Source organism: Cetorhinus maximus, chromosome 19 (assembly GCF_964194155.1).
Source record: "Cetorhinus maximus chromosome 19, sCetMax3.hap1.1, whole genome shotgun sequence".
In the NCBI taxonomy this organism is placed as follows: Eukaryota; Metazoa; Chordata; class Chondrichthyes; order Lamniformes; family Cetorhinidae; genus Cetorhinus; species Cetorhinus maximus.
In genome coordinates, this window is record NC_135897.1 from 35243040 (window position 1) to 35265053 (window position 22014).

The window sequence follows — 22014 nt, forward strand, 5'->3', positions numbered from 1 at the left end:
ATCTCTATATAGCGAACTGAATATTTTTGAAATGTAGTCACTGTTGGAAACACAGTAGCCAATTTATTAGGTAAATACTCAGTGACACATTAAATTGCATTCAAGTTATATTGGGTGGAATTTTGTCAGTGACAAGCCGTTCCAGAGAGCAGAACTGGAAGCGTGTAGCATTTCCACCCTCTTGCTTTTTCCTTTTTTTCCAAGCGATTACAATTAAAATTTAAAGTGCCAGCAGTGTACATAGGAGACGTGAGCAATTCCGCAGTGGGAATGCTTTTCAGTGGTAAAGCCCACTGTCAGCTGACAGTGCTGCAGCAATGGGTGGGCTATAAAAGAGCCTCCTGGTCAAACAGGGATGCTCTGTGTCACAGCCAAAGCTTCCTTGCCCAATTCCATCCAACATCAGGCTTGAAAGCACAAAGGTGGCACAGGTTTTTTCAAAATTAAATTTCACTTTACATTAGTTTCACTTTATTCGTGCATGCATCATCGTTATTTGTTGCGACTAGCTTAGTCAGAGGGCTAAATGTACTGTCATGCCTAATGGTTGGCATGCATTGATGGTTACAGAGGAGTTAAGAACATTTCCTTTATTGTGGAAGAAACAATGTTGTGGGTTTTTTTTTTGTTCACTCTTTATTGAATGCTCATGTTCGTGTCCAATGTTGTACTCGCCACTCTGTGGGACAAGGCTGAACTTGCAGGCTCAGCTGGGCCTCCCTTTTTATGCATTGTAAACAACATTGCACTAGATCACTCTCAGCAGGAATCATTGAAATGTTGTAAGTGAACTCAAAGCCTTGTAAGGGCTTTGCCAGCCAACACCCTGAGATGGACACACATTTGGACAGTACTGACACCCCCTTTAGTCCCCCCATTTTCTTACTTTGACTGGCTGCTCCCACACCGTCCCCCCCACCAAACTCCATAAAATCCCCCTTATTGATCTCTAGTTAGTGTTAAGTTAGTTGCATCCAGCTGAAGTAATGATAGGTTACTACAATTGGACTTGGTGCTCCTGGCTTAGCATAAATGACAGCAAGTGTTGTGATTTCCATGTTGGGATGTGAATATGGACATTTTGTGATGACAGGGTTTGGCAGGTCTATAAATGGCCTCATGACCAAATGGTCTACCAACACTCAATTTCCCAGGCTCGAATATGAAGAATAGCTACTCTTGGTCAAGGTACCAGAGGGCTGCCTGTAGATCTGGAACAGTACCTCAACTGAGCCACTGCCTATGGTAAAGTAATGGAAAAAGTCATGTGTGGAAGATGGGGGACGTGAAAAAAAGGGAGAAAATAATATTGTCATGCAAATCCTACTATTTCACATTTGCTCTATGCTTTATCTATGGAAGCTGATTGATATGGAGGAGAAAGAGGTTCCAGCACTGGAGAAGATTGCAAGTATATTATGCGAATGAAATGAGAAAAATTTCAATTTAAAAAAAACGTTTCCTGACTTATATGTCTCATTTTAAAGCTGGGCTTATAAAGGCCCAGTTCTTGAGCTTGGCTTTGAAGGGAATTTTATGAATGACCTCAGAATCTCTTGAATTTCATCACTTCCAACCAACACCCTACTATACTCAACTATGGGCTGATATGGCTTGTACAATCAACTGATAAATACTGACAACTCATTAAAGCAGAAGGGCACATTTCTGTGAAGATGAATGATGGTGAACAAGAGAAATAAGTTCCTTTCATACTCTTAAAGGATCGCTTTTTTTTTGCTTCTTTTCTGACAGATCCACATATCACCAGCATTAATAGATTTCTTTCAACAGATATGGAAAGTGTTTAGTTTGCTGGAGGCCAGTTTATTCAAATGCTAGTGCTCAGATTACATTACCTGTTAGCAAAAGTTTCTTTGGCATTCCGCACCATTTATCATTCAACATGAGAAGCAGATTTACATTTAATGTTTCATTCCAATTTCAGGCTGGAAAAGGGTAATAAATTTCTTTCCAAACCTCTGTTGAAAAACATTTTGTGCATAAGGTCTTGTAGCCCACTTAGCAACAACAAAATAGGCTTTGAGCATGTCGATTTTTTTGACTGTTTTACCATAAATGTCACCATTTTGAACAATCTTACAGCGGAATTATTGCACAAGGCTGAAGGAATGAGTTCTAGAAGGCAGGGTGTGAGTGCCTGAGAGAAAGGTCAGTGATGATGGAAGGTATAATCTAAAGGGCAAAAGGTACAAGCAAGATTGCAACCAATAAACTCCACATAACAGGCAGCTTTCGGGAATGGTCTTTCACAAAAGCAAAATTTAGTAGTTAATAAAATTGGGGGGGGGAAATTATGTCAGGAAAAGAGGTTAAAATCAGTGAAATAGGGTCTATAATATTCCTAGAAAGCCCGAGGCAAGTATGCACTGTTAAAAAGTAATCAACCTTTGTACTATGTCAGATTATTGTTGTATGATAAATGTTTTGGAAACACCTACTGTGAGTTGGTCTAAAGGATTGGGCATACCATCTATCCAGCACTTCAGAGGAGCCCTTGTGTTTTAACCCATCTTCCCCATCACAAAGACTGACTAATTCCAGCTCCATAATATTGTTCATCTTTTTATTACCTCAGCTGAAACTCCCATTTCTCCCTTTTGTCACCTCCAGACTCTTCTATTTCTCCAATGCTCTCCTGGCCAGCTTTCCCACCTCTTGACCTCCATAAACGTTAGCTCATTCAAATCTCTGTATCTTATCTTATATGAGGTTATACTCATCTATTACACCTGTCCTCAGTGATCGACACTGGCCTCAGATGTGGTTGTCAATATTTGCTCTCTAGGTGTACACATAAAGAATGGCAATGTGGACAAAATACTGGGAAGTTTCTACCACTGTAATCTGTTGCATACCATCAATCAATGCCTTCAAGAAATATTTGTTGGGATTAAAGCAAATTAAAAGAAAACCTTCTTTGAAAATTGTTCCTTTAAAAACATACAGGTTCTGCTCATTCTACTGTAAAATTTGAAGTATTAAAGGCGCAATAACATTTCCACAGAATTTGTCTTTGTACCAACATTAGCTTACATGGCTCTTTATAGATACTCGAGGTGAAAAATTTTCCCCCCATTGTGGGGGGAAGTGCGGGAGCAGGCGCGGGTGGGCGGGTTCCCAATCGGCGCCCCCAATCGGTGGCACGCTGCCATTTTACGTGCCAATTAGGGCCCGCCCAGCGTGACATCCACTTGGAAGCACTATGCACTCCCTGTGTGGGCTGGGGGGAGGGGAGGATTCCCTCAGCCAGGAGTGTGCTCTTTCATGCATGCGCGCGGAAGAGCGCACAGATCTCCCTGAGGCTAAGTGCTGCCTCGGGGAGATCGGCTCGGAATTAAAATACAATTAAAATACAAAATGACACTGCCACATGAGTTGGGACATGTCCATAACTTTTATTGAAACCTTTAATAAAAATTTAAATACCCTCATGAAACCTCATCCCGCCCATGGATGAGGTTTCTTGCTTTTTCTTAAGCCCACCAGGGCTCCCGGCCTGCCCGCAAACCTTAAGGTTGGACGGGCAGGTCCGTTAATGACTATAATTAGTTTCTCAATAGGCCGTTGACAGGTCGGCGGGCGCATAGCTGACCCAGCTGCACCCCCGCCGACCTGAAAATGGAAATGACACGGGGTGAGGTCAGGAGTTCCACCCCGCCCCCGCTCGCCAACCGGAAGATCCTGCCCTAGGTTCCCTTTTTTGAACGTGTAGGTCAGGAAATTGTGGGCACATTGCGGTTTCTAAAAATCAGCTCCTTTGTGTACAGGTTCCCACAATTCAATTTCATAATTGAATAATCAATAAATTATCCATAAAAAAGTTAAATGTTGAGAAAATTGTATTTGCAGCTGTTAGGTTAAAGAACATATGCAAATTCGGAACATTGCAAAGAATCATTCAGTTTAATATCGAACAAATGAATGTGATGTCTTTTCTGAATTGAAAGTTGAAAGTGTAATTAAAATGCAGCATTGCATTCTATAGTCTATTATTTAATACTGGCAACACATATCAAACCTATTTGATAGGTTGATACCAATTCCACCCTATTGCAATATGATAACCATATTAGCACTTCCTCTTCTTGTCAAAATCACTGCATGTTTACATTTAATTACTGTTCATTTTTAGATCTAATACACATCCAATGAGACAAATGGAGCAGTCTGATGTACTGCAAAACTCTAGTTACTTTGACATCATTCTGGCCATGCTTTAGTGAATTGGAATATCTCAGTTTCATGCTTAAACTCCAAGCAATTTTCAATTAAATAAAATTGATTTTAATTTTAAAAACATAGTACCATTGGTACAGAAAGTCTGCTGATACTGAACTATCCGTTAGACAGTTTCCAGAGTCCAGGTTAGCATCTCTATCTTGGGTAACGCTCAAACAGCTTCCCCCTTTGGTGTTACTGGAGTTTCCAAAAGCTAAGAATTCCATCTGAAGGGACAAGAGGTCCATCAATCATACATTATAACTAAAGAATGCAATTTACAGACTTAACCCTGTCAGTCTCTTCTCCTGGCTGAGTTCATCACCACCTTCCTACATCTCAGCATGTGTTCTTGATTCTTCCAGCTCTGGCTTACTGATGCCTTTGCCCATCCTCTTGCTCCATTCTGTGCACCAAGTGTGATCGGTACTTTGGTCATGAACACAACAGGGATCTCAATAGGGATGATCTTTGAAAATGCCTCACAGTGCAGTATGCAGCTCCATCAACCAGTCATGATTGCCAGAAGAATTGTTAACCACCGTGACCTTGAACTCTGGAACTCCTTTCTCTTAATAGTTCTTTCTCACTTTCAAAAGCCTCCTGAAAGAACCTCTTTCATCATGCTCTTGGCCATCTCCTGTGGTTCTTTTTCGACTACTACTGCTCCAGCGTCTGTTTCCCCCACTCGCCTCTTCTTGAATTGAAAGTGTGATTAAACACAATGCAGTTTTCCTTGTTTACACCCCATTACTCTACTAACACATAAATATCCACTGCTGGCATCTCATTTCAAACTAATACATACTCTGTCCTACTTTAACTGCAAAATTTAATTAAATATGCCAGCTATCTCCTTTGTTGTCAAAAGATGAAAATCCACTCAGATTTAAATTCCATTAAAGCACAACTGTTCATTCATTTTTTAGATCTATAATGCACCGTAGCACATATATTATATTAAAATTGCTTCATAGTAGGAATTATACGCAGAATGAGGGATCTAATTGCACTTCAAAAAAAAATTGAGACAAAATGTAAAATGAAAATGAGACTCACTTGTACAAGGCATAGACAAGGGATCATTTTCAGCTCTGAAGTAACCCCTTTCACAAATGCAGTATGTGGAAGCTTCCTGGGTGGAAAAGCTGTGCAGTGGACATTTTGAGCAGCTTGGATCTGTCGACAAGGCCTTGTAGTATCCAATTTTACAAGCTGGAAGAAAGAATGGGAGTGTCACTATGTAATTTATATCACTTTATGTAGAACTTACTGGTAACATTTTTGAAGTCTCCACAGTGGGATAACACTTGACTTTTAATGGAAGAGAAATTGAGTGTTAATGTAAATAACCAGAGGAGTAGAGGGATGGATTTCAAAACATTTACATGCCATTAGTTTTTGTGTCTCAGATTTAATAGTTCTGCTGGTCTGAATGTCATCATTTTGGCATCACTAGACTATCTTTGGCCTTAAACAGGCAGAGATTTGAATGAAAGCAAAAAGAGGGATTTAAAACATTTATGTCACCTGAAGGTTATAAACTCATCTCCTCTAGTTACTCACCCTCCCCGCTAGTTACAAAATTATCCAGAGTTTTAATTGGTACAATAAACTTCTTCCGACTGCACAAAAACTGATTAACTGAAACAATCAATCCACCGTGGGCCTGCTTTCAAATCCATAACTGATGTGACTAAGATTTACATTGTTACATACAGCTGCAAGATGCTTTTGGCTATAGTTTAGCAGCTTCAGGATTGTGTTGAAAAAAAATCAAGAACCACAGAAAAGTACAAAGTATAAAGGTCAAAGCCTTCCCTCCACATCAAACAACGCTAACCTAAGCAATCCCAAAAACAAATAATACAGCTCAAGTGGGCAAGGAAGGCTGTCAGATTAAATGGAGAGTGTGAAGCACATTGTCCCATTAGTACTGAGCATTCCAACGCATTGAGTTTAACAGCTGTATCAAAACACTATAGTTCAGTTGCTCATACATTCCTCATTTGGTTCAATTTCAAGAAAATAATGGAATGTAAGCTGCTACAGTAAAATCTCCTGGAAATATCTTAAATATGCATAAAATATTGCATCCTACTCCTAAACTACTCTAACTAGACAAACCAAAGGCAAACTTTATTAGCTTTTTCCTGTATGAAAGTCTTGATTGTTAACAAATCTAAACTGAACATTCAAAAGTATACACAATTGTTATAGGGTGGCAGAGTCGCTGTATTAATGTTAGGTTGATCAGCGGACACTTCTCGGGTGGAAACATTAAAGCCAGGATTTTTCCTATGGCGGGCGGGCTGGGCGGGAGTGGATGGGCACGGAGCCTATTGCCACCGGCGATCGGCTCTGCACCACCATTTCATGCGGGTGGGCCAATTAAGGCCCGCCCAGCGTAACGCGCGGCTGGTAGCACTTAGCGCTACCTGTGCAGGCGGGGGGGAGGAAGGAGAGTCGGGACCAATGCTCTTTCGCGCATGCACGTGAAAGAGCACAGCAATCTCCCTGAGGCACGGAGCTGCCTCAGGGAGATTGAATGGATATTAAAATAACTTAAATGATTTAAAAATGTATTTAAACATGTACCCTCATGTGACTGTGTCACGTGAGTTGGGACATGTTTTTATATTCACGAAAATTTATTTATTTAATAAAAGCTTCAGGAAACCTCATCTGTCCGTGGATGAGGTTTCCTGAAAAATGCGAAGGCCGCTTGGGCTGTTCGCCTGCCCGCCAACATTAAGGTTGGACGGGCAGCATTACTAATGACAATAATTGCTTTCTTGATGGCCTTAATAGGCCGTTAAAATTTCAGTGGGTGCACAGCTGATTCCAGCACGTACCAGCTGAACGAAATATCGCGATGACGTCAGGATGCATGCCTGGCGTCATCGTGTGTCATTTTATGCGTTGGCGTATCGGGCCTGTCCCCACAAGCTAACGGAAAAATCCTGCTCTAAGTTTATTTATAATACTCAGCAGCAGCTACACGTGTGCTTTCAACTCCAACTCCAACTCCACCCCTACACTGACTGCTAAGGTAGCTCACGCTACTCTCCCATTGGTTACTACAGATCGTGTGATCTTCCTTAACAGGTATTATTCTTAAAGGTCCATTGCACACTAAATAAAACCATAATTGCCACTTTCCTCCCCCTTTAACTCAGTTACACGTATTATATTTACAAGTACACATTTTTCAAGGCAACATAGTATTTACACTGGGTAAAGAATTTATAACTTCAGTCTTTCAGGCAGTTTCCTGCTACATGTGGAACGTCGCAACTCCACAACTTCAGATCCTTTGTCAGGAACCTCCTTTTCCGGAGTTACCTGAACATCAGGTGTTTCGGTGGGCACTTACAGTTCTGTATCCTCAACTCTTACAGGAACATTGGACATATCAGTCCTGGGTTGAATACCCTCAACAGGAAACATAAACCCAGTCATGATCACTGGTAGAACCAAACCTTAGTGATTTGTCTCTCTCTTCCTTAAACGGTCCACATGTTTACGGATGATCTGGCCTTCCACCTCCACCTCCAGAGGTCCAGTCACTGCACTTATTTCACCCGGTAACCACTTTGGTCCTTCCTCAAAGTTTTTCACATATATCGGCTCTCTCATGGTAAATTTCCTCTCGCAACTATGCCAGTCGTGTCTAATTTTCTGGCTTCCCTGTCTCCTTTCCACTTTCCCCTCTAAATTCGGCATTATTAAGCTTAATCTCATCTGAGACAGCGTTTCAACAATAACTCCGCAGGTGCGACACCTGTTGTTGTGTGAGGGGTAGACCTGTAATGAAAAAGAAAGTGTGCTAGCTTGGTTGCCAAGGAATCGCTAGTTAGCCTTTTTATGCCTGCCTTGAACATTTGAACTGCCCTTTCAGCCAGTTCATTTGAGGAAGGGTGGTACAGTTTTCACAAGTGATGCCGTTGAGGCTGATAAACTGTTGAAACTTAGCACTTGTAAATGCCGTGCCATTATCGAAAATGACTACTTCTGGTAGTCCGTGAATGGCAAAACTCTGACGTAGTTTCTCACTTGTAGCGGCTGACGTAGGTGACTTCATCTCATATCAGTCCAACCATTTTGAATGAGCATTAATAATGAGCAGGAACATTGTTCCCAGGAAAGGTCCAACATAGTCAATGTGTAACTTCACCCAGGGTCTACCTGTCCACTCCCATGGGTGAAATGGAGCTGTCACTGGTAACGTTTGCAGTTGCTGGCATTGCACACGGTGCTTTACTAAACTCTCTGTTTCACCATCCTTCTCAGACCATCAAAGATAGCTGCGTACTATGGTCTTCATTTGGGAAATTCCTGGTTGGGCACAATTAAAAGTGGCTCCCTTCCCTTTGGAGGAACAATCACTCATGCTCCCCACAATAAGATGCCATCCTGGCTGGTTATTTCATGTCTTCTGTTGAAGTACAGTTTCATTTCGTCAGATACGGGCTCCTGTAACCAGCCATGCAGCACTTGTTCTCATACCTGAGATAGGACTAGGACCTGACTTGTCCAGTCTCTGATCTGTTGAGCACATACTGACGAGGAATCTAAGGAATTTAACAGTAAACAACTTCCTGTGGAACTGGGACGTGCTCATCATTTTCTTGTAAAGGCAAATGACTAAGGGCATCAGTGTTTGCGATTTGATCGTCAGGCCTATGTACGAAAGTGTATTCGTATGCTGCCAGAATTAAAGCCCATCGTTGTATTCTTGCTGAGGTTATGGATGGTATAGCCTTGTCCTCACTAAACAATCCTAGCAATGGTTTATGGTCTGAAACAATTGTAAAATGACGGCCGTGTACGTACTGGTAAAATTTCTTGACACCAAAGATGATGGAGAGGCCTTCTTTTTCTATCTCCGAGTATCCCTTTTCCACTGTGGTGAATGTTCTTGATATGTAACCTATTGGCCGTTCTGTGCCATCATCCATCTAATGAGATAGCACTGTTCCCACTCCATAGGGAGATGCGTCACATGTCGGCACCAACTCTTTCATCTGGTTATAATGCACTAATAGATTGGACGAGTGCAACAATTGTTTCACCTTTATGAAAGCTTCTTTCTGGGGTGCCTCCCTGGACCAACATTGGTTCTTTTTGAGTAGAGAATGCAGGGGGGCCAGCACTGTAGACGAATTGGGTAAGAACTCCCCATAATAGTTAATCATTCCTAGGAATGACTTGAGCTCTGAGGCGTTCTTTAGCACAGGTGCCTCTCTTATGGCTCTCACTTTCTCCTCAACCAGGTGGAGGCCCTATTAGTGTTTCTGTATCTTCTTTCTCCGTGCCTTCTTCTTTCTAGCACAGACTTTAATCTCAGTGTTTTTTTTTACTTCACTATTGGCCAGACTTCTCTCAGATGCAAGCTCAAACTTGTCTGAGCTCAGTGGCTGAGTCTCCCAAAATGTCATTTACCTGCCTGCTTCATGGAAAATTCTGCGACTTTTGTTTCCAAAGCCTCTTTGGCTTCATTTAGCTGATTCTTCAGCTCTTTACTAGACAGCTAGCTCCCGTCTCCTGGCTATATCCAGCTATACATGACTCCCAGGGTTTCTTGTGAGCCCTCTCTGATTACGATGGCTTCCCCCGAGCCCCCTTTGATCACCAGGGCTTCTCCTGAACCCTCTTCGATTTTCATCTGCTCTGCTTCCATTCTACTGTTTAAGACAGTTTTCATTTCTTCATGTTGCTAAATGGTGATACATTCCTTTTGCATTTGATCTTGAAGGACAATCAACTGTTCTTTTTAATTTTTTGTTGCCCACTCTCTGGGGTCTCTTGTTGCCTTCAGCAGAGTTGCCTACTCTCTGAGGTCTCTTAATGCCTTTGATAGAGTTGCCCTCTCTCTGGGGTCTCTTGTTCCCTTCGGCAGAGTTGCCCTCTCTTTGTGATCTCTTCTAATTTTCTGTCCATAGCCATCTTTCTTGTATTTACCACTTTAAATGTATTGCTGCTTTAAGAGCAGTCACCATTTTTTTACTAGGGCTGTCTCTGCAGCTGTTGGCTTTTCTGTGCTGTGTTTCCTGTGCTGTTCGAGTTTTGGCGGAATCCACGCCAAAACTTTGTAAAACGTTGTTCCCGTTCATACAAAAAGACACAGCAGCGATTTCTTCTTCCTTTTCTGGGCAATTCTGCAGGGTTTTTAAAAATGTTTTGCTCACCCGTCTTGTGGTTCTCACTCAGGGGTCTTGCAATTTTGGTATTATATTTAAAATATTGGGAGATTTCTCAGTCATTTGGATCGGGGCCCGTTTTTTATTTAACTTAAAGTGACAGCATACCTGGTGACAATATCTTCCTTTCTTTTTAATTATCGTAGGTACAATCGCTAGGCAAGAGACAGTACCAGATCTGATTTATCCTCATCGCCTGTTTGTTGTAGGGTGGCTGAGCTGTACTATTAATGATAGAGTTGATTAGCAGATACTTCTTGGGTGGAAACTTTAAGTTTATTTACAATATAGTCAGCAGCAACCACACGTGTGCTTTGAGCTCCAACTCCATCTCCATGCTGACTGCTGGGGTAGCCCACGATACTTTCCTATTGGTTACTACGGATCATGTGATCTTCCTTAACAAGTATTATTTTCTAAAAGTTTCATTGCACACTAAATAAAACCATAATTACTGCAACAATTGAACAAAAAATTTATTGCTCTAAATCGCCAAATTCTAATTGAAGTATTTCCTTAATAAATAGAAAATAAGACAAGAAAAAAATATGCAAATGCTGGAATCTGAAATCGAAAATACTGGGATTACATAGTAGATCAGTCAGCATCTGTGAAGACAGAAAAATATCTTGCTGTGTGATCCTTCATCAGAACCGCTCACACATGTTGGCTGACCTGCAGCGTATTTCTAGTATTGTCTATTTGAAATGTGCTTATACTAAGAGAAATACAAATTCTAAACTAAATCTTTCTGAGGGAGATATCAGTTCTATCTTTATTTTAACGGTAATAAGAAAAGTGCACTGGTTTATCGTTTCAATAGAAACTGGCAGTAGGCTACTGATGGAACAGGATTAGACTCTTCGTGATGCTATCATTCAGAAACTGGACTGAATCACAATTTTTACAGCACAGGAGGCCATTCGGCCCGTTGTGTCTGCACCAGCTCTCCGAATGAGCAATTCACCTAGTGCCATTTGCCCACCTTCTCCCCATAACCGTGCACATTCTTCTTTTTCAGGTAACAACCCAATTCCCTTTTGAATGCCTCAATTTAATCTGCCTCCACTGCACTCTCAGGCAGTGCATTCCAGGCCTGACCACTTGCACTTTTGCTTCGTTTGCCAATTGCTTTAAATCTGCGCCCTCTCGTTCTCGATTCTTTCACAGGTGGCAACAGTTTCTCCCAATCGACTCTGTAAACAGAACTGTAACGGAAACAAAAAAGTATTCCGATTTCCAATGGAGAACACAAATAGGGAAACAGCAATATATAACCTGCTAACCAAGAAAACAGAAAAATTCCCCTCTTTTCTGGAGAAGAATTTTCTCCCTGTCAGGGGGGTTGTGCAGGGCGGGCACGCAGCCCATCGGCTGGGTGCCGCCATTTTTTTTGGACGGGCCAATTAAGGCCCACCCAGTATGACGTGCACCCGGAAGCACTGTGCACTCCTTGTGCGGGCGGGGGGTGAAGTTGCCTGAGTTGGGAGCGGGCTCTTTTGCGCATGCCCGTGAAAGAGCGCAGAAATCTCCCTGAGGCATAGAGGTGCCTCAGGGAGATTAGTTTTAAGTTTAAACAGTTTAATAAGGTGTTGAAGAAATTTTTATCACATGTCCCCTCATGTGAAACTGTCACAAGAGCTCAGATATGTGCATTAATTTTAATAAAAATTTGTCTGAAAATATTAAATCACTCATGAAACCTCATCCCGCCCATGGATGAGGTTCCATGAATAATGCAACGGCCGCCTGGGCTTTTTGCCTGCCCGCCAATCTTAAGGTTGGACAGGCAGCTCAGCTGATTGCCTTAATTACTTTTTAACAGGCCTTAATGGGCCTTTGACAGTTCGGCGGGCGCACAGCCCGATGTCACCCTGCCCCCAATCGCCGAACCGAAGAATCTGCCCCTGGGATCTTATGTTTGCAAATCAGGACTCCCGCCATTCCGCGCATGCGTAAAATTCAGCATCATGACGTCGGGTCGCGAAGCCAACGTTAACACGCTGGTTTCCCATCATATGACAGGCCGGCAAGTGGCCAATTTTGGTGCCAGCCGCCATTAAAAAAAGTAATTAATGGGCAACTGAGCTTGTTAACAAGCCAACTGACCTGAATATTATATGACCACACCATGTTGCAGTTGGCATGGGTATGTGGCAAGATTGGAGCAACTGCTTTTTTGAAAAAGTGGGAAGGGGGGGTATATCCTTTAGGGAATACCCTCTGCGCTTCACAGACATTCCCCCCACAACACCTTTGTGCCACCCCGCCTGGCCTCCAAAACCCACGTCCCCACCCCTCGGTTGCCTGCTCTCACCAGGATGCCTCATCCCTCCCCGTACAAAAACCCTGGACTTACCCGAGTCTGGAACCTTTGGGATCCATTGCCCATGCCCACGCAGAAGATGCAACACCTGCCCCTTCACTTCCTCTCTCCTCACCGTCCAAGGGCCCAAACACTCCTTTCAAGTGAAGCAGCATTTCACTTGCATTTCCCCTAACTTAGTCTACTGCATTCGTTGCTCCCAATGCGGTCTCCTCTACATTGGAGAGACCAAACGCAAACTGGGCGACCGCTTTGCAGAACACCTGCGGTCTGTCCTCAAGAAAGACCCAAACCTCCCTGTCGCTTGCCATTTTAACACTCCACCCTGTTCTCTTGCCCACATGTCTGTCCTTGGCTTGCTGTATTGTTCCAGTGAAGCCCAACGCAAACTGGAGGAACAGCACCTCATCTTCCGACTAGGCATTTTACAGCCTTCCGGGCTGAATATTGAATTCAACAACTTTAGATCTTAAACTCCCCCTCCCCCCTTTTTTTTTCAATAATTTATATAGATTCTTCTTTTCCCACCTATTTCCATTATTTTTAAATCTAAAACTAAAACTTTGTTAGTCTTTCCACCCCACCCCCACTAGAGCTGTACCTTGAGTATCCTGCCTTCCAATCTTAATTAGCACTTTTCTTAGATAATATCACCACCTTCAACACCTCTTTGATCCTTTTGTCTGTGACATCTTTTGATTATCTGCTCCTATCACTGCTTGCTTATCCCCACAATCACCCCACCCTCAACTTCTCTCTCCCCCCGCCCCCCACCTTAGACCAGCTTATATTTCACCTCTCTCCTAACTATACTCAGTTCTGCCGAAGGGTCGTGAGGACTCGAAACGTCAACTGATTTCTTCTCCACCGATGCTGCCAGACCTGCTGAGTTTTTCCAGGTAATTCTGTTTTTGTTTTGTTACTTACTATCTTCTTTTAACAACCTTTCGATTTCAATTTAGATAAGAAACTAGAAATGAATCATTATCATAGCCTTTGAAACTTTAAAATTAAACTTTTATTTCTCATTAAATTAATATTACTTTTCGTTAGATGAATGTTACAACTGGTTAACCAAGTAATCTAAAGCAGGAGCAATCACTAATTATGTAACCTTGCAGTGCCCAGAGCAACAAACACCTGACCTAAACACTAAGCAGCTGTTTAACCACTTCAGATAATCCATTAGTTCCACCGAAACATCACAGAGCACTGAAATAAAAACAAACGTGTTGGAAATACTCAGCAGGTCTAGCCACACCTGCGGAGAGAGAAACGTCGTTAATGTTTCAAGTCCAATATGACTCTTCTTCAGAACTGTTCAGAAGAAGAGTCCCATTGGACTCGAAACATTGGGCAGAATTTTTGCTTTCTCTGGTGGCAAACTTAGAGGTGGGAAGGACATATAATTAGGTGAGACGGTGGTATACCTGAATTCCGCCGCCTTCCCACCTTTACCAGAATTATGCTGTGGGCGGGTAGGCCCATGTTTCACCTTCCTGCCCATCAGCCAACTGAGGCCCTTAAGTAGCCAATGAATGACTACATATGGGCCTCATCCCTCCACCGTTGGTATTAACCCAGCTGCAGGCAGGCCTGTCGCCATGGCAACTCAAACCATGTGACCAGCTTGTCACCTCCAGGGAGGGGGTGGGAACTCCACAGATCAGAGGCACTCGGTGCCTGATCGAGGAACTGGACATCAGGAAGGAGGGGGGTCTGCTGGGATCTACCCCCTGACCTTGCTGATGACTCCCCTGCACCCCTCTCTCCATGACCTTCACGCCGCAAAACCCTCCCCCCCCACAACACCCCACATTACTTACCTATGGCCTGGGTCCTTCCATAATCCTGGGGCTCCAGTGCCTGTCCTGGCAGCAGCTGTGGCCTCCCCAATGGTGCTGCTGAGCAAATGAGCTGCTGGCCTCTGACTGGGGTCTTGATTCCAGGGCTAGGTCCATCACTGGTCTTGCCATTGCCTGACTGGCTCGTGGTTCGATGGGCTTTCCCAAAGCCCCTCAGCTTGCTGGTAGCGCTGGTCTCTCGCCAGATCCCCAGTCGGCAGGTTAGACCCTCAACACCTCAGCAAGACCCGCCCTTTAAATCTTACTCTCTCCACAGATGCTGCCAGACCTACTGACTTTTTCCAGCACTCTGTTTTTATTTCAGGCCTGCAGCATCCGCAGTATTTTGTTTTCACATAGCACTGAGTTATGAAACTTAGATGACAATTTAATCACTTGGATGATCACAAGAATAAAACAAGGCAATGGCAAGTACAGTATTGCAGAAACATAGAAAATAGGAGCAGGAGCAGGCCATTCAGCCCTTCGAGCCTGCTCCATTATTCATTATGATCATGGCTCATCATCAACTCAATAGCCTGCTCTCCCACTTTCTCCCCATATCCTTTGATCCCTTTCACCCAAAAAGCTATATCTAACTCTGTCTTGAAAACACACAATGTCTTGGCCTCAACCATTTCTGTGGTAGCGAATTCCACAGGCTCACCACTCTCTGGGTGAAGAAATTTCTCCTCATCTCAGACCTAAATGGTCTACTTTGTATCCTCAGACTGTGACCCCTGGTTCCAGACTCCCCCACCATTGGGAGCATCCTTCCAGCATCTACCATGTCTAGTCATGTTAGAATTTTATAGATTTCTATGAGATCCCTCCCCCCTCATTCTTCTGAACTCCAGCGAATATAATCCTAACTGACTCAATCTCTCCTCATATGTCAGTCCCGCCAACCCAGGAATCAGTCTGGTAAACCTTCGCTGCACTCCCTCTATAGCAAGAACATCCTTCCTCAGATAAGGGGACCAAAACTGCACACAATATTCTAGGTGTAGTCTCACCAAGGCCCTGTATAATTGCAGCAAGATATCCCTGCTCCTGTACTCGAATCCCCTCGCTATGAAGGCCAACATACCATGTGCCTTCTTTAACGCCTGCTGCACCTGCATGCTTACCTTCAGTGATTGGTGTAAGAGGACACCCAGGTCTCATTGCACATTTCCCTCTCTCAAATTGTAGCCATTCAGATGATAATCTGCCTTCCTGTTTTTGCTACCAAAGTGGATAACCTCACATTTATCCACATTATATTGCATCTGCTGTGCATTTTCCCACTCACTCAGCTTATCCAAATCACACTGGAGCATCTCTGCATCCTGCTCACAGCTCACCCTCCCAACCAGCTTTGTATCATCTGAAAATTTGGAGATATTACATTTAGTTCCCTCATCTAATTCATTAATATATATTGTGAATAGCTGGGGTCCCAGCACCGATCCCTGCGGTACTCCACTAGTCGCTGCCTGCCATTCGGAAAAAGACCCGTTTATTCCTACTCTTTATTTGCTGTCTGCCAACCAGTTTTCTATCTATCTCAATACATTACCCCCAATCCCATGCGCTTTAATTTTACACGCTAATCTCTTATGTGGGACGTTGTCGAAAGCCTTCTGAAAGTCCAAATAAACCACATCCACTGGCTCACCCTCATCAATGCTACTAGTTACATCCTCGAAAAATTCCAGTAGATTTGTCAAGCATGATTTCTCTTTCGTAAATCCATGCTGACTCTGTCCGATTCTGCCACTGTTTTCCAAGTGTTCAGCTATTAAATCTTTTATAATGAACTCTAGAATTTTCCACACTACCGACGTCAGGCTGACTGGTCTATAATTCCCTGTTTTCTCTCTACCTCCCTTTTTAAATAGTGGGGTTACATTAGCTACCCTCCAATCTGTAGGATCTGTTCCAGAGTCTATGGAATCTCGAAAGATGACCACCAATGCATCCTCTATTTCTAGGGCCACTTCCTTAAGTAGTCTGGGATGTAGATTATCAGGCCCTGGGGATTTATCGGCCTTCAATCCCATCAATTTCCTCAACACCATTTCCCTACTAATGCTGATTTCTTTCAGTTCCTCCCTCTCACTAAACCCTGTGTTCCCCAACATTTCTGGTATGTTATTTGTGTCCTCCTTTGCAGAGACAGAACCAAGGTATGTATTTAGTTGGTCAGCCATTTCTTTATTTCCCATTTTAATTCCTCTCTTTCTGACTGTAAGGGACCTACATTTGTCTTCACCAATCTTTTTCTCTTCACATATCTATAGAAACTTTTACAGTCAATTTTTATGTTCCCCGCAAGCTTACTCTCGTACTCGATTTTCCCCTTCTTAATCAATCCCTTGGTCCTCCTTTGCTGAATTCTAAACTGCTCCCAATCCTCAGGTCTGTTGTTTTTCTGGCCAATTCGTATGCATCTTCTTTGGATCTAATACTTTCTCTAATTTCCCTTGTAAGCCATGGTTTGGCCACCTTTCCTATTTTACTTTTGCGCCAGATAGGAATAAACAATTGTTCCAGTTCACCCATGCACTCTTTGAATATTTGCCATTGCCTATCCACCGTCATTCCTTTAAGTTACATTTCCCAATCCATCATAGCCAACTTGCGCCTCATACCATCGTAGCTTCCTTTATTAAGATTCAGGACCCTAGTCTCAGAATCAACTACGTCACTCTCCATCTTGATGAAGAATTCTATCATATTATGGATGCTCATCCCCAAGGGGCCTCGCACAACTAGATTGCCAATTATTCCTTTCTCATTATACAATACCCAGTCTAGGATGGCCTGTTCTCTAGTTGGTTCCTCAATGTATTGGTCCATAAAACCATCCTGTATACACTCCAGGAATTCCTCCTCTACAGTACTGTTACTAATTTGATTTGCCCAATCTATATGCAGATTAATAAACAGTCACCCATAATTACAGATGTTCCTTTATTGCATGCGTCTCTAATTTCGTGTTTAATGCCATTCCCAACATCACCACTACAGTTTTGGGGTCTATATACAACCCCCATTAATGTTTTTTGCCCCTTAGTATTTCTCAGCTTTACCCATACAGATTCCACATTGTCGGAGCTAATATCTTTCCTCACTATTGCGTTAATTTCCTCTTTACCCAGCAATGTAACTCCACCGCCTTTTCCTTTTTATCTATCCTTCCTAAATACTGAATACCCCTGGATGTTCAGTTCCCATCTCTGGTCACCCTGCAGGCATGTCTCCGTAATCCCGACTATATCATACCTGTTTACATCTATTTGCGAGGTTAATTCATCCACTTTCTTGCAAATGCTCCTTGCGTTAAGGCACAAAACCTTAAGGCTTGTCTTGTTAACATTACTTGTCCCCTTCCCACTATTTTTCACTGAGGCCCTGTTTGATTCTTGCCCTTGATTTCTCTGTCTATCACTTTTCTTATTCCCCTTTGTCTTTTGTTCTTGTCCTAAATTCCCCCTCCTCTGACTCCTTGCATTGGTTCCCACCCCCCCGCCAATTTAGTTTAAACCCTCCCCAACCACTGTAGCAAATATTCCCCCTAGGACATCAGTCCCGGTCCTGCCCAGGTGTAACCCGTCCAGTTTGTACTGGCCGCACCTCCACCAGAACCGGTCCCAATGTCCCAGGAATCTGAAACTCTCCCCCTCACACCATCTCTTCAGCCATGTATTCATCCAATATATCCTGCTATTTCTACTCTGACTAGCATGTGGCACTGGTAGTAATCCTGAGATTGCTACCTTTGAGGTCCTACTTTCCTACTTACTTCCTAACTCGCTATATTCTGCTTTTAGGACCTCATCCTTTTTTTACCTATGTCATTTGTACCCAATGTGTACCACGACCACTGGCTGTTCACCCTCCCCTTCAGAATGTCCTTTAGCCGCTCTGAGACATCCTTGACCCTAGCCCCAGGGAGGCACTATACCATCCTGGAGTTTCGTTTGCAGCCACAGAAACACCTATCTATTCCCCTTAAAATTGAATCCCCCATAACTATTGCATTCCCACATTTTTTACTCCTCCCCTGTGCAACAGAGCCAACCATGGTGCAATGAATTTGGCTGTTGCTGCTTTCCCCTGAGAGGCCATTCCCTTCATCAGTAGCCAAAGCGGTATATCTGTTTTCCAGGGGAATAGCCACAGGAGATTCCTGCACTGCCTGCCTAGTCCTCTTTTGCTGCCTGGTGGTCACCCATTCCCTTCTTGCCTTTGGGCTCTTAGCTTGCGGTGTGACTGCCTCTCTATTTGTGCTATCCACAATACTCTCTGCCTCACGGATGCTCCACAGTGTCCCCAGCTCCAAGACCCGGGCTTCCAGGAGCTGCAGCTGGAGACACTTCTCGCACACATGCTGGCCCCGGGCACTGGAAATGTTCCCAGCTTCCCACATAGAGCAGGAGGAGCACACCACAGCTTTGAGCTCTCCTGCCATGACTTACCCCTTTAAATTAAATTAAACCTTTTGGAAGATAGTTAATAACAAATAATATCAATTACTCTAGGGCCCTTCTTCCCTGATCCTTGTTGTTACAGAATATAGCCCTTACAAACGATGAACCAAAATAAGACCTTAAAAACTATAAGCGATAAAAGTAGTAAATACTTACCCGACCATACTCACAGTACTCAAAGGATCACCTCATTCCCTCCTCACCAAACTCTCTCAGTCACCAAACTCCAACTTAAGCACTCTACTGCAGCCCAAAGCAGCACTCCAGTGCAAACAAAGTTAGCACTGTAAGATGGCCTGTTTTTATATTCTCTGAATCTAGCTCCATTCTCCCTGCCCCTCAATCTTTTTAAAATGGGTCACAGTAAAATCTTGAGAGCTTTAGGCTGGGGATTCAATAAACAATCATTACAAAGAAAAAATTAGGAAACACAGCTGTTCTGCTGGACTACAGCTGGAACTCTGAGAGAGATGTAGTATTACAGGTATGAGGTTTATAAGATTGATATGTTTTGGGACTGCATCTTTAATTTAGGATAAAATGGAGGCATGTGACCTGTTCTGAATTCTGCTGACAGCAAACCTGGGCGGCTTGATTGTTAAATATTAAATGAGAGGTGCATGTTGTCTACTGGGAAGAAGGTGCAAGATATTCAAACCTATAAACATTGACCAGAGTAGCTCCAAGTGTCAGGGAGATGTAGGAATATCAGGTTTTGTAGATTGTTATACTTTAATTTGTCTATTTAATCCCAAAGTAGAATGGAGTCCAGAGGATAGCTAATTAGCATTTCAACCTGGATACAAGGCCCATGTGATTTATACTGCCATGGAGATGGGCTTAGAGAGGGGAAGAGTCCATAGAAAGCCATTGTGGGATTGGGTTACAAGTTTTCCTAACGGAATCCCTGAATCTCACAAACAAGTCAGTCTGCAAGAATTTGGGAGACAGGGAGCGAGAACAGAGAGATAAAGTCAAATCCCTATTGCTCACCACACAAAATGTGGGAGGGAGCTCTTGCTCAGATCGAAGAGACCAAGGTTGTGAGGGATTGTACGAAGCTAGAAGATTCACCCCACTTTGGCTATCAGGAAGGATCTTCAAGGTAATGCACATCATGAAAGTCAGTTCAGGGAGTAGAAGTGATCTAGCTAGAAAAGGGGAAAGGAGTTAGGGATAGCATTGTACTGGTTCCTTGAGAATGAAATGCCTGCTTAAAGAACAGAGTAAAGTATAACCATGGAAGGAGATTTTTGGTCATTTTAAATGTTAAATGGGGATCTTTCCTGTAGTTTAGGGTCTAGGTTGCTTATTGAAATAGCGATTAGTCAATGTTGCTTTTAGTTTGTGTGTTACAGTAAAAGTCTTAAAAGCTTGAAATATTGTGTAATCCTTTCATCCATTCACTAGCAGTTCAAATTTCTTTTTATAAGTTATCACTTTCTCCCCAGATCATAACCTTAGCATAGCTGCAGAAAATGGTCAGGATCTGGATACACCAGGTGATGACCTTATTCAGAAAAGTATACTCAGGCTTATAAGGGACAGAGCCTCCATCCACCTTTTGTGAGGTCAGTTTTGACAGAGTGGTTGGGGTAAAAGACAGAGACTTCATTGGAAATTCCTGCTTCCCTGGCCCATAAAAAATCCACCATGAGATTAGTCACTATTATGCCTGGCCAGAAGAGACATACCAGCGTCTCGGAGGATTCAATGAGTACAATCAGGGTTAGGAGTCCAGCGAAGGGAAGAATGTTAGACAGAAAAGATGGTAAAATTATTTTTTTGGAAAGAGAAAACTAAGAATTGGCTCCCTTGTTCACAGCAACCAAAAGGAGCACAGAATGGTTGGTCTTGGAGAAAGAGGCTGCATTATCCCCCTGGATAGCTGTGGGGAGCCGGGTTCAAATCCCACCATGGCACATGGTGGAATTTGAATTCCAATAAAAATCTGGAGTTAAAAGTCTAATGATGACCATGAAACCATTGTCGATTGTTGTAAAAACCCATCTGGTTCACTAATGTCCTTTAGGGGAGGAAATCTGCCATCCTTACCTGGTCTGGCCTACATGTGACTCCAGGGTCACAGCAATGTGGTTGACTCTTAAATACCCTCTGAGCATGGCCTTGCAAACCACTCAGTTGTATCAAACCACTACGACGTCTATAAAGAATGAAACCAGATGCACCGCTCATCATCGACTTAGGCATCAGAAACGACAATGGCAAACTCAGCCCTGTTGGCCCTGCAAAGTCCTCCTCACTAACACCTGGGATCTAATGCCAAAACTGGGAGAGCTGTCTCACAGACTAGTCAAGCAACAGCCCGACATAGTCATAGACATGGAATCATACCTTACAGATAATGTCCCAGATACCACCATCACCATCCCTGGGTCTGTCTTGTCCCACCACAACACTGACCCAACAGAGGTGGGGGCACAGTGGTATACAGTTGGGAAGGTGGTGGCCTCGGAGTCCTCAATATCATCTCCGGACCCCATGAATTCTCATGGCATTAAGTCAAACATGGGCAAGGAAACCTGCTGATTACCGCGTACTACCCCACCTCAGCTGATGAATCAGTGCTCCTCCAGGTTGAACACCACTTGGAGGAAGCATTGAGGGTGGCAAGGGGACAGAATGTACTCTGGGTGGGGGACTTCAATGTCCATCATGAAGAGTAGCTTGGGAGCACCACTACTGACTGAGCTGGCTGAGACTGAAAGGTAATAGCTGCTAGACTGGCAGCAGGTGGTGAGGGAACCAAGAGGGAAAAACATCCTTGACCTCATCCTCACCAACCTGCCTGCTGCAGATGTATCTGTCCATGGCAGCATCAGTAGGAGTGACCACCGCACAGTCATTGTGGAGGTGAAGTCCCATCATGTTGTGTGGCACTACCACTGTGCTAAATGGGA

General features: G+C 43.3%; 1 protein-coding gene across 1 annotated transcript in view; it reads right to left on the minus strand.

The window, feature by feature from the left end:
• Positions 1-22014, minus strand: part of LOC144693737 (ephrin type-A receptor 4) — a 133000-nt gene that overhangs the window by 64140 nt on the left and 46846 nt on the right. Inside the window, exon 4 of the mRNA XM_078563689.1 lies at positions 5302-5457. Within this exon, the coding sequence (XP_078419815.1) occupies positions 5302-5457 (156 nt within the window). The remainder of the gene's footprint in view (positions 1-5301; positions 5458-22014) is intronic.